Raw genomic sequence first — 12752 nt, forward strand, 5'->3', positions numbered from 1 at the left:
GGTAGTGGCAGTGGTTGCACAACAATATGAAGGTACTTAATAATCACTGAATGGGATATTTAAAAATGGTTGAAAGTCTTTTAAGTATATTTTAGACACACACACAGCGATACACCAGGATCAGCTAGGCATGGTAGTGTATATCTGAAATCCCAACACTTAGGAGGCTAAGGCAAGAGGATCACAAGTTCAAGGACAACCTGTATTGTATAGTGAGATCCTATCTCAAAAGAACTGAACAAAACAAAGCACAGCATCAAGGTGCTTTTGCAAAACATTGGATTTTACATTATAATTCTTTACTTTTCACTCATTGTTTTGCTTTTTCTATTTTTAGATCAGTGTTCTAGATGCAAGAGAAACTGGAATGGTATGCTTACTTACCAAAACCCACTGAAGCTAACCCTGTGACCTGGGCACTTGTACCATTACAGGTGGAAAGGTTAGTCTGATATGTGTGGGTGATATTCACATTATCTCCCATATATTTACATATTTATGTGGGTGATATTCACAAAAGCTTGTATATCCAACTATCCTTTGGCAAAGGAAGGTATAAGTTGTGGATTCCAAAGCAGCAAACTGCTGGTATAGTGCCCTTCTGAGTCTCAAGTAGCATGTCTTACCTATTTCTTTTGTGTATACCTGAGTCAACACAGCTGTTATGATGGTAAGCCAACACCAAATCCTCTAACACTTGTAGGGGATTTGGACCTAGAAATGTCTTTTTAGTACCAGAGATTGAACCCAGGGGCACTCTACCATTGGGCTATATCCTTAGCCCTTTTTTATTTTTTATTTTTTGAATCAAGGTCTTGCTAAATTGTTCAGGCTGGACTTCATCTTATAATCTTTCTGCCCCAACCTTTCATGTATCTGTTTTTTAAGTAGAAGTGTCCAATTTTGAAACTATTGCACCTTCCATTTGTTTCTTAGCTCTATATTCAGTGACTCACTTGAAGTTACCTTCCTAGAACTTAGCTTCCAAGTTGGCACTTTCAGAAAGTTAAATAATGGCTTCAGAATCCCAGCTTAGGCTGGTTATAGTGGCATATACCTGTAGTCCCAGCACTCAGGAGGCTGAAATAGGAGAATTGCCATGAGTTCAAGACGAGCCTGGGTTACATAGTGAATTCAAGGCCAGTCTGAACTACTTGGCAAAACCTTGACTCAAAGAAACAAATAAACACAATCTCAGCTTAAACATGGTAGGATCTTGAGCATGGTCAGTGGCTCCTCTTGATCCTAGGCTCCTTTCCAAAAGGGCCCAGGGTTATAAGGTGGCCAAGAGGGACCTCTCTGAGTTGAACACTGTTTGCAGCAGAGTCAGGCTATTGAAGCCCTTCTAGGAACCTTCTCCCTAGCTTCTCAATACTGAGAAACTGTGTGACCTGTGCTAGTAACACATAAACTCTATAAAAATGTTATTCTCAGGGGCTGGGGGTTTAGCTCAGCGGCATAAGCACCTGCCTTGCAAGCAGATGGTCGTGAGTTCAATCCCCGGTACCGATAAAAATGAAAAAGACAAAAAAAAAAAAAAAATGTTACTCTCTGAAGTTCATAAGTTCTTAAAACAGCCTCCTATCTTAAATGGAAACTCTTATAATACTTCTTTGTTTTTAATTTTTTTCAGGAGTGGGGATTAAACCCAAGGTCTTTACACTGAGCACTTTTTATTTTTTATTTTGAGACAGGTTCTCACTAAATTGCTAGATTAACCAATTTTGGTTCAAACTTGCAATCCTGCTATCTCATCCTCCCAGAGTGTTGGAATTACAGGGATGTGCCACCTTCTAGTACTTTTATAAAAATATTCAAACAAACAAACAAAAAAGTTCTTTAAAATATGTACCTTCAAGCCAGGTATGATGGTGCATACCTATAATCCCAGCATTTGAGAGTGAGGCAAGAGGATTGCCATGAGTTCAAGGCCAGCCTGAACTATATGACAAAACCTTGTCATATAGTAAAATAAAATACAATATAATAAAATAAAAATGTGCACCTTCCAATATATAAGTGAAAAATGATTTTTTAATCCTACAGGGTATGATATGGCAGTCAAATTAGCAGAAAACCCCATCAGAAGGGGCTGAAGGATTTAGCCACTCTGCTGCCAACCTTGCAGTCCAAAGCCTCCTGCTGGACACACCAGGCACCATGGACTTCCCAGGGTACAATTGCTTTGTAGACAAAGACAAGATGGATGCTGCCATCCAAGATATGGGACCAAAGGAGCTGAACTGGACTGAGCTTCAGGAGCTGAAACAGCTGGCTCGAGAGGGCTTCTGGGCTCAGAGCCACACCTTGCGGGGAAAAGTATACCAGCGCCTGATTCGGGACATTCCTTGCCGCACAGTCACACCGGACGCTAGTGTGTACAGTGACATTGTGGGCAAGATTGTAGGCAAGCATAGCAGCAGCAGTCTGCCTCTGCCTGAGTTTGTGGACAACACTCAGGTGCCTAGCTACTGCCTGAATGCCCGAGGTGAGGGGGCTGTGCGCAAGATCCTCCTGTGCATTGCCAACCAGTTTCCTGACATCTCTTTCTGCCCTGCACTGCCAGCCGTGGTGGCCCTGCTGCTCCACTATAGTATTGATGAGGCTGAATGCTTTGAGAAAGCCTGCCGCATCCTGGCCTGCAATGACCCCAGCAAGAAACTAATTGACCAGAGCTTCCTAGCCTTTGAGTCATCCTGCATGACATTTGGAGACTTGGTAAACAAGTACTGCCAGGCAGCCCACAAGCTGATGGTGGCTGTGTCAGAGGATGTGCTGCAAGTCTACTCTGACTGGCAGCGTTGGCTTTTTGGGGAGCTACCCCTCAACTACTTTGCTCGTGTCTTTGATGTCTTCCTTGTGGAAGGCTACAAGGTATTATACCGTGTAGCTCTGGCCATCCTCAAGTTCTTCCACAAGGTAAGAGCTGGGCAGCCCCTTGAATCAGACAATGTGAAGCAGGACATCCGCATGTTTGTCAAAGACATTGCTAAGACAGTGTCCCCTGAGAAGCTTCTAGAAAAAGCATTTGCCATTCGCCTCTTTTCCCGCAAGGAGATCCACCTCCTGCAGATGGCCAATGAGAAAGCACTGAAGCAGAAGGGCATCACTGTCAAGCAGAAGAGGTAGGCAAGGCCGGGGGTGTGTGTGTGTGTGTGTGTGTGTGTGTGTGTGTGTCCTGAGGCTGAGAAGGAGAGTGCAGAGTTTTGATTGAATGCATCATGGGGATTTGAGCTTATTCTACCAGACTGTTGGTTATCTGTCTTGTTCCCAATGTGGGTAAAAAGACTTTGGAAAGTAGGAAAAACCTTTCTCATTATGACCACAGCAAGACAAGCTGGGGTTTGTCCTTAAGAATGGAAATTCATAGCTGAAGCAGAAGTTAGATATTCTTGGGGGGTCAGTAGTTCCCGGCTGGCCTCCCAGGGTTCATGTCAGGGCAGCCCTCTGGGCTTCATAGATGGTCATTTTTGTAGTGGCTGGACATGGCCTCCCTAGCTAGGCAGAATCATAGTGTTTGGCAGCGATCCTGTGATCAGGAGTGGCTGTTGGCATGTAGTTCTTTCTCCAGGACCAAAAGAAAGCACATCCAGGGTTCAGTACCCACCACTAACCTCTCCTTGTCTGTTTTATTTTTCTTCTCTGTGTTCGTTGCTTCTTCCTGTTTTTCAGTGTCTCACTTTCTGAAAGGTAGGTCTGAAACCATAGCTCCATGCATTGCTTCTCTGCCTTCCTGCCAGCAGCACTGGACTGGCTGCTTGCTGTTTCGTAGGCTTTCACAGACTGGCTGCTGCTCACTGCCTCAGTTGTGTCGTCTCCTGGTGCTTGGCTGGCCCTGTAGCCTTGTCTTGCTAGAGCTGTCTCCTTCTGTTCTTATTTCTTATAGAAAAGGTGCTTTTGCCCCACCTGCCTCCCTGGCTTGATATTCTTCCCTTTTTGTGGTGGGAGGAGGGTCTTCTAAGAAGAGGTTCACCTTGTTTCTTCCTGTCTTGCACCTAGAACCAAGCTATAAACCTGGCCGAGTAGGTGAGATGTCCACTCCAAGTTTAGTTCTAAAGAGAAGCTTTGGAGCCTAAGGTGGGGGTATGGTCAGGACCAAGATCATTGTAGGCTCTGACTCCTCTTGTTCTCCCCAGGCAGTTTGTGCACTTAGCCGTCCATGCAGAGAACTTTCACTCAGAGATCGTCAGTGTGAAGGAGATGAGAGATATTTGGTCCTGGGTCCCTGAACGATTCGCCCTCTGCCAGCCCCTCCTGCTCTTCTCCTCATTGCAGCATGGGTACAGCCTAACCAGGTGAGGTCCAAAGAGGCTGTACAGTCCCTCCAGGCACATCCTACCTACTACTTTTGGGAAGTGACAGGGGTGGCCAGAGATGAGCCTTTGAACCTAGACCCCTGGCTCTTCCTGTGGGGACTGAGAGCCAAGAGACTCTTATCTACACTTGTGTCATTCCCAGGCCACCCAGATTTTGGAGATAATTGTCATACATACTACAGCTTGGTGCCCCACATAGGCATAGAAGGTAGAATTTTTACTTCAGGAGCTCACAGAATCGTTATGGAGGAACTACAGAGCTCAGCTACTAGGTACAGGGATACTCCTCACCTTGCATGTTGTTCATAAGCGTGGCCTGGTTGGCCCTCTGTGGGGCTACACCTGTGCTAACTTCTGGCCAGGTAGCTCTAGATCAGTCATTTCATGTGGTTTTCCTTCAAGAATCTCCCCAGGCCACACTGTTCCCCATGGCAGCTAAGCCAGGTTACCTGGCATCCAGCTCTCAATTTCTCTGGCTTGGATCACAGCAGAGGTAATGGAGACAGAGCTGCCCATCTCCCACCCAGACTCTGTCTTCAGCCATACAGACATTTTGGCATAGCTGGAGCCACTTCATCCAGCCCTACCAAGAATGCTAGCCAAGCACCAGCCACCACGCTGGCAGCCTCAGGCCTCCCCATGTGTCCAGGCTCCCAAGAACATGCTGAGCCTTCCTATAATGAGGACCTGTTCTTCTAGTTCTTGCTTCCCTGTGGCACCTTGGCACTCAGATCTGCCCTTGGGGGTCATCTGTGGTGAGGGTTTTCCCTTACTATACCAGGACACACAGCCCTGGATGGCCCAGATGAAAAGACTACCTGATGAGGATATTGCCAGGTCCTAGGCCATCATGGACAAAAGATGGTGGCAGAAGATCACCTAGGTCTATCCCCAGCCTAGAACATCCAGAATAGCATATGTAATCTCTGTCCTCAGGTTCTTTTTCCAATGTGAAGGACATGAGCCGACCCTCTTACTCATCAAGACCACACAAAAGGAGGTGAGGAGGGACTAGAGGGAGTCCTGGGGTCTGGCCTCAAGAGTCTTGATGAAGTCTGCACCCCTTTGTGCTGATACTAAAATCTGAGTGTGGGTGTGACCCACAGGTAGAGCTTGCTTCTGTGTTTGAGAGCCACAAAGGGAGATGAAAATATCCAGAGGCATTCACCTCCATGCCCAGCCTTAATTTATGGGGTGAAAGGAGTGCACCTCCCCAAAGCCAACCCTCTCCCACACCCTCTTGCACATGGTGGTGGTACAGGCTGTGACACACAATATCCCCAGCTTGACTCAGGCTCCTCAGAAGACCTGAACAAGGAAATATTCCTGGGGGGAGAAGGTGTAGCTTCATCCCAGTCTTCTCCCAGGTGTGTGGAGCTTACCTATCAACGGACTGGAGTGAGAGAAATAAATTTGGCGGCAAATTGAGCTTCTTTGGGACTGGAGAATGCTTTGTGTTCAGGGTGAGTGGTGCTGGGCATGGCCCCTCCTCAAGTTTTGGCCAGGGTGCTCTCTGCCTCGACTGTTCCTGATGCTCCCAAGGGAGCTTGGGAGTCAGCAGGCCCTTTGCCTTGGGTACTCTGGCTCACATGGCTCTGTTTTATTTTCGTTATGTAGTTACCCTGTAAGGATAATCTCATTCACTTCTTGCTTTGATGGATAGACTTCAGCTTATGTAGCATGATTTTCTGTATTCCTGGCTCAGGGCTTTGTCCATAGCAGATATTTGAGTGTGATTTAGGGGACAATCTGAGGCCCAGCAGGGCCTCAGTTACTTACTGAGTTGCGTGCCAGTAACTTACACTGCTCATTCACCTTCAGCTGCAGCCCGAGGTGCAGCGTTACGAGTGGGTGGTCATCAAGCACCCGGAGCTGACCAAGCCGACCTCCTTCATGTCCTCAGAGACCAGCACTCCCTCTCCACTTAGCCACTCAGTCCCCTCAGACCCTGCTGACCGCCTTTCACCATTCCTGGCTGCTCGGCACTTCAACCTGCCTTCCAAGACTGAGTCCATGTTCATGGCTGGGGGCAATGACTGCCTCATTATTGGTGGGCACCCTCACCCTTCAAATATCCTGGGCCCCAACAGCACAAGGAGAAGGGTGCAGGGGATTGTGAGTGGCTGAAGCATTTGCCTCCCCTGGGATCGGTGTCTCACTTGGGCCTCTGTGATAGCAGATAAAGAGACCCTGGGTGGTTCTGGGTGGGCCAGGGATAAAAGAGAGAAACAGGCTGGAAAATAGAGTTGGCCGCATAACCAGGCCTGGGGCTGTGGTTTATTTAGTAAGGCTATTATAGGGCAAGATCTGCTAAGAAGCTGGTCATGGTGGCGAACACCTACAATCCCAGTACTCAGGAGGCAGAGGCAGGAGAATTACTGTGAGTTCTAGGCCAACCTGGGCTACAAAGTGAGTTCAAGGCCAGCCTGAACTGCATAGAGAAAGCTTGTCTCAAAAAAGACCAAAAAAGAAGAAAAAAAAAACAAAAGATACCCAAAGCTGCTGAGATTGCTCATGTCAGAGACACCATGAGGGCAGTACCTACCAATGGGTATGTGTGTGTGTGTATGTGTGTGTGTGTGTGTGTGTGTGTGTGTGGCAAGGGAGGGTTGCTGTTTGACAGAGGAATGGCCCCTGACCTAAACAATCCTGCAGGAGGAGGGGGCGGCCAGGCACTCTACATCGATGGGGACCTGAACCGGGGCCGCACGGGACACTGTGACACTTTCAACAACCAACCCCTCTGCTCTGAGAACTTCCTTATTGCTGCGGTGGAGGCCTGGGGCTTCCAAGATCCTGACCCCCAGTGATGGGCCTGCACTAATGGTGACTGAGCTGTTGTTATGGGGTGGTGGGACTAAGGCCAAGCTGCCTCCTGGGAAGCAGGAAAACCCCACATGGGCATGCATGCAGCAGGGCCACCCCGCCTTACTTGGTTGAGCTTAGACCCCTGCCTTGGATTTGGGCCTCCTGAACCTACCTGCTTCTTAGGATAGAGCTCAAGGGGTCACTGTGCACACCTAGCCCCTTCTAGTACTTGTGTAGGAGGCATTCTCCTCCCCACCTAGGGCCATGGCTTTCTGTGGAGGTGTCTTATGACCAGTGCCATGAGGTTGGGGGCAGGGGATACATTTCCAGTCTCCTTGAAAGAGCTTCAGCCTCTGTGGTAGGGGTGAAAAGGTGAAGGAACCTCCTGTCAAGTGTGGATCCATGATGCCACCTGCTGGTGCTAAGAAGACATTACTCCCCTCCCAACGGCCTGCTCTCACCTGACAGGTCTGAGGAGAATGACACTCCTGCCTTTGATCTCTGGTAAGGTCCCTGCATTAGGAGTGTCTCCTCAGCCTCTGACCAGTCCTTCCTCCCCAGAGCTTCCTTCTCCAGCATCAGCTTTACTCTAAGGCCCCCCTAGGCCACATTTGCTGCTGCCCGTGGGCAAGGGAAAGGCAAGATCTGTGCTGAACTCTGGGGTTCCTGGTTACTCCAAGGACAACAGAGAGGCCTGTGGGATGGGGGCTGGAGGGGATATCATATGTCCTTGTGTTTCTGCAGAATCTGAAGCTTTCTGGGCCTCACTGCAAGTCCACATCTGAAGAAGCGACCTGAGAGGGACCCTCTTTGACCAACCCTAGAGAAGCCAACTACATATCCAGGCACCTGTCCAGAGAGTCCTGGATTCATGGGAGCTTCTCAGCCCTCCTTTCTAGCCTGGTGGCCACTTGAGTGCATTGCAGTCTCTATAGCCACTCCTTACCTTTTGTTACTGTAGCAACCTGGTTCAGAGTCACACATCCAAATCCCTCAGCATGGCATGCTTGTCTCAGTTCCACACCCTCTTCTCTTCTAGGCTCTGTGCCTCCCTGGTCTTGTCCTCACAGCACCTCTTGGGCTAGTCTACCTGGATGTATGTCCTCCCTCTATCCCTTTTATGTGTGGTACTATGACTGGTACCTGTCATGGTTTTCTGTGTACTTTCACTTCTCCTGTAGACGCTTAAGCCTACTATGCCAAAGTATAGGCAACTTGTGTTGCCTATACTTTGCGCTAGCCTGATGGCCATAGGTGGTGAGGGAGACTTACCATAATACCTCCCCATCTGTCCTCAGCTGGTCTTGAGGATATAGGTGCCACAAAGGGAAGAGGAGATAAACATGATCCCAGTGGCCATGCTGGGGGCCTTAGAGATCTAGTTCATAATGACAGGTGCCCATTCTCATGTCTCAGCTGGCACTTCTTAGTGTCCCCATGGATGATTCCATATTCATTTCCACATCTATGCTTGGTCTTCTGAAGGGAGTGTCATCTTTCCCTGCCCTTCTCACATTATTTCTGAATAGGGTTAGGAAGTATTGGCCGGCAGGATAAGAATCCTGTTTGGCATTAGGCAAACTGGTAAACCTGCTCTGGGCTCACTTTTCTCACTTGCGAAAGAGCCCTGTATTCCAGTCTTGCTCTCCACATGGACATGGGGCCTGCATGAGGTCTTCTTGAGAAGTGCAGGGAGGGGGTTACCCCCACAGAGCAATGTCACCAGCCTTCCTCTGAGCTCCCACTGCCTAGGCCTGTAATGCCAACTTTAGTGTTCATTAAACGTGGTCTCATTGGATCAATTTAGGGTTGTAAGTCTGGTCTTTTTCAGCCAGAGGGGCCCTAGGGCTTCCCTTGATGTTTGTCCATGCATTGTCACTGGGACATGAAAGCCTTTTGAAAAATGTAGTCCTTCAGATAAAGTTAATCCTGAACATTGTTTGTAAGGCTCTGCAAACTTCCTGACTGGGGTGGGGGTGGGAATGGTTCCTGGCAAGTGAGTTCAATAGGATCTGTGGCTTCCCCAAGGGACTGTATTCAACCTTTACCCTCCCCATTGATTGAGCAAGAAGACTAGTTGCCATCTTTTTGTGATGTCTTCATCTTAAGCAAAGTGTGTGCATGTAAAATATTTAGTTTCTTTAGATTTAATATCTTTTTTCTCTGGCTTTCCTACCAGAAGGTATGTGATTATCTTTTATTTTAAAAATTATCTGTTTTCTTATTATTACTGTTTTTCTTTGATACTAAGTATTCCCAAATATAATTTATTTACTTTTTTTCTATTTTCTTTTCTTTTTTTTTGAGACAGAGCTTCACATGTAGTTCAGGCTGGCCTTAAACTCACTATGTAGCCCCAGCTGGTCTCAAATTCATGGCAATCCTCCTGCCTCATCCTCCTGAATTCTGGGATTACAGGCATGTGCCAACACTCCAGCTTTATTTTTTGTTTGCTTTTGTTTTTTTGGTTTGGAGATAGTGTCTCAGTGTTTAACCCAGACTAGTCTTCAACTTGTGATCCTCCTACCTCATGCCTGTGTTTATTAGCTTTCGATGTTAAGGAAATCCCAAAATTTGATGAACAATGAATTATCTTTTGTGTGTGTGTGTGTGTGTGTGTGTGTGTGTGTGGTACCAGGGATTGAACTCATGACCTCACACTTGCCAGGCAGGCACTTACGCTGCTGAGCTAAATCCCCAGTCCTGAATTATCATTTTTAAAGAAATGTATGAACATTTACTTTAAAATATTGAACCTGATTTAAACTAGTTTATTAAATACATTTTTTGCACCAACCATATGTCTCAGGGCTTTCAAAAAATCCGTATTTTATTTCTTTTTGTTTGTTTGATTTTTTTTTGAGACAGGGTCTCACTATGTAGTTCAGGGTGGCCTAGAACTCACTATATAGTTCAGGCTGGCTGTGAACTTCCAAGTGCTAAGACTACGGAGGTGTGCCACTGTCTGGCCAAAATCAGTATTTTAAAAATGTATAAGTTGAGCATGATGGTACATACCTGTTATCTTTGCACTCTGGAGGCTGAGGCAAAAGAATCACGAGTTTGCAGCCAGGTTGGCTATGTAGTGAGTTCAAAGCTAGCTTGAAGGGGCTGGGGATTTAGCTCAGTGACAAAAGTGCCTGCCTAGCAAGCGCAAGGTCATGAGTTTGATCCTTGGCAAAAAAAAAACTTGGCTGGGTGTAGTGACACACACCTGTAGTCCCACCATTTCGAAGGCCAAGGAGGAGGATCTCTGGGAGTTTGAGGCCAGCCTAGAACACAGCAAGTTGAGACAGGGTCTCACTACGTAGTTCAGGGTAGCCTAGAACTCACTGGGAGTTTCAGGCCAGCCTGAACTATATAGGGAGACCTTGTGTCAAAAACAAAACAAACAACTCAGCTACTTGGGAGGCTAAAGGCAGGAGGATCACAAGTTTGAGACCAACTCAGGCAACTAAGTGAGATCCCCCTACTCTAAATAAAAAATAAAATGGGCTGGGATTATGTATTGTTGCTGCTTAGGTTTAGTTGCTAGTACTGAAATATATTATGAGTAAATCATTTTTATATCGTAAATTTCAGTTTTATTGAACTGAAATTAATATTTCAGGTTTTTTGGTTTTGGTTTTTGGCCTTGAACTTGCTATGTAACCCAGCCTCCCAGTGTAAGGATTATAGGCATGTACTATCATATCTGGCAGTTTCTTCTATTTTTGTAAGCTACATCATTTAATTTTTTGTGTTCTTCAGTATAATTTGTTTTATAACATTCTGGACTTCAGAATGTATTCAGATTTCTCTTACCCATTTTCTAAAGCCGTAAAGCCATTACAGTCTCTTTAAGTATTTTATATTTGCCAAGCATGGTGGCAGATACCTGTAATCCCAGGACTCTGGAGGTTGAGGCAGGAGGTTCACTGCAAGTTCAAGGCCAACCTGTGCTACATAGTAAGTTCAAGGCTGACCTGAACTAATGATGATATTCTTTCTCAAACAAACCAAAAAGTATTTTATATTTGTTAATTTAGTTCCTATACCTTTTTGTTTTGAAGCGACTTTCAGTTTGCAGAAGAGTCTCAATGTGAATTCCAAGTGGTTCTCTTCCCCAGGCCAAATGTCTTGTTTGTATGCCCAAGTTACATTAGGCAGAAAAGTGTGTGGATCTTAAAAAATAATGTGGGGTAAGGAGTTGTTTATGATCTCCATTTTATCAGTATTCCATTGTGCTCCTAAAGTTATGTGCAGCATCATGTGATGCATTGCTACAGATGAACTCACATATTAGCAGCATGTTATTTTATCAGATTGCATGAAATTTGTCGACACTGTTTGTGAGACTAAGGAAACAATTGGTGGATACTTAGGCATATCTGTCAGTGACCTGACAGAAACACCAGCAGGAAAAAATCTTATCTGCAAACTGCTGGACCAACTGGATCAACAGTGTGTCAACTGACCACTTAGTTTCATGGGCTAAAGCTGCAGCTTTCCTCTGAGGGGGCCTGCAAGTCCAAGCTCTTCCAGCAATGCTATGGATGACAGATGATGGGGATGCAAACTATCTCTCTCCTGACCCCATTTCCTTAATATGTGAAGAGACTGGGACATTTCTGCCCCTGTGTCATACCAAAGGGAGTTGATTGTCAACGGAGACATGGTCAGAAGCTCATGGCCTAAAAATGGAAGAGGAAGAAGTTTTGTGTATAAGTTTACCTTTTAGTTCTTGTGAAGAATGGTTGTTGGCTATGAAACTGGCCACTGGATTACCACTGGAACATCTGAATGAATGTAATAAGATATACTAATGCTCAGTGAACCATTGTGTGGATTTCTAGCAAAGCCCAACTTTGTAAATGTGAAAATAAGTGATTTAGTGCTGTTTGAGTTGTAAATAAAGTTTGTGAAAACCAGTGGAACAACATAATTGTGTAGTATTGCAATGGGAAAGTTTAGTGGGATGGGAAACCCAAGTGCCTTGTCTCCCTGAACAATAGTATGTGTCTAGGAGATGAAGGCACTAAACTAATAATCAGGTGTTCCCTTCAAATGGAAATAAAAAGATGACACTATAGCCAGTGGTGCATGCCTGTAATATTAGCAATCAGGAGGTGGAGGCAGGAGGATTGCCATGAGTTCAAGGCCAAGTGGACTACAGGGGAGACCCTGCCTCAAAAAAATAAAGAAAATATGGCACCAACTGACAGTAGTTGACAGTGCAGTGTTTTTCTCCAGAGACAAGTGTGTCCATTGCTGCATTTATTACCATCAAAAACCACGTGTTTTCCTGAGTTTTGGGGGGTTTTTTGGTTCTCAAGGTCTGTTATCTATATGTGTTCAATAAAGAATGGAGAGAGACCACCTTCAAGAATCTTATCTCATGAAGAATAACCTGACAAGAGTTCAAGGCCAATGTGAGTTACAGAGGGTGTTCAAGGTCAGCCTAGCAAGGACCCTGCCTCAAAAAGTCAAAGAAAAGAAAAAATTGCCTGGGAGCCTAGAATTGTGGTGTACAACTGTAATCCCAATTACTTGAGATCGTACAGCAGGAAGATCTCAAAGAAGAGTTGAGGATTATCTTAATGATAGGGAGCTTATCTAGCATGCCCAAGGCGTTAGGTTTAATACCCA

At 45.9% G+C, this 12752-nt stretch overlaps 1 protein-coding gene across 2 annotated transcripts in view; it reads left to right on the forward strand.

Moving 5' to 3' along the window:
• Nucleotides 1-12034, forward strand: part of Tbc1d24 (TBC1 domain family member 24) — a 29330-nt gene extending 17296 nt beyond the window's left edge. Inside the window, exons 2-9 of one of the 2 annotated variants that reach the window (XM_013141620.2) lie at nucleotides 2047-3125; nucleotides 3673-3690; nucleotides 4137-4295; nucleotides 5253-5316; nucleotides 5684-5779; nucleotides 6138-6366; nucleotides 6972-7142; nucleotides 7869-12034. In XM_013141620.2, coding sequence (XP_012997074.1) covers nucleotides 2161-3125; nucleotides 3673-3690; nucleotides 4137-4295; nucleotides 5253-5316; nucleotides 5684-5779; nucleotides 6138-6366; nucleotides 6972-7126 — 1686 coding nt within the window. In that variant the 5' untranslated portion in view covers nucleotides 2047-2160 and the 3' untranslated portion in view covers nucleotides 7127-7142; nucleotides 7869-12034. Of the gene's footprint in view, nucleotides 1-2046; nucleotides 3126-3672; nucleotides 3691-4136; nucleotides 4296-5252; nucleotides 5317-5683; nucleotides 5780-6137; nucleotides 6367-6971; nucleotides 7143-7868 lie in introns of those variants that run through there. The other variant, XM_013141621.2, reaches the window with a different exon arrangement.
• The last annotated feature ends 718 nt before the right edge of the window (nucleotides 12035-12752 follow it).

The sequence above is a fragment of the Cavia porcellus genome, unplaced genomic scaffold, assembly GCF_034190915.1.
Source record: "Cavia porcellus strain 051 isolate PalLab524CR breed Dunkin Hartley unplaced genomic scaffold, mCavPor4.1 scaffold_16, whole genome shotgun sequence".
NCBI classification, from domain to species: Eukaryota; Metazoa; Chordata; class Mammalia; order Rodentia; family Caviidae; genus Cavia; species Cavia porcellus.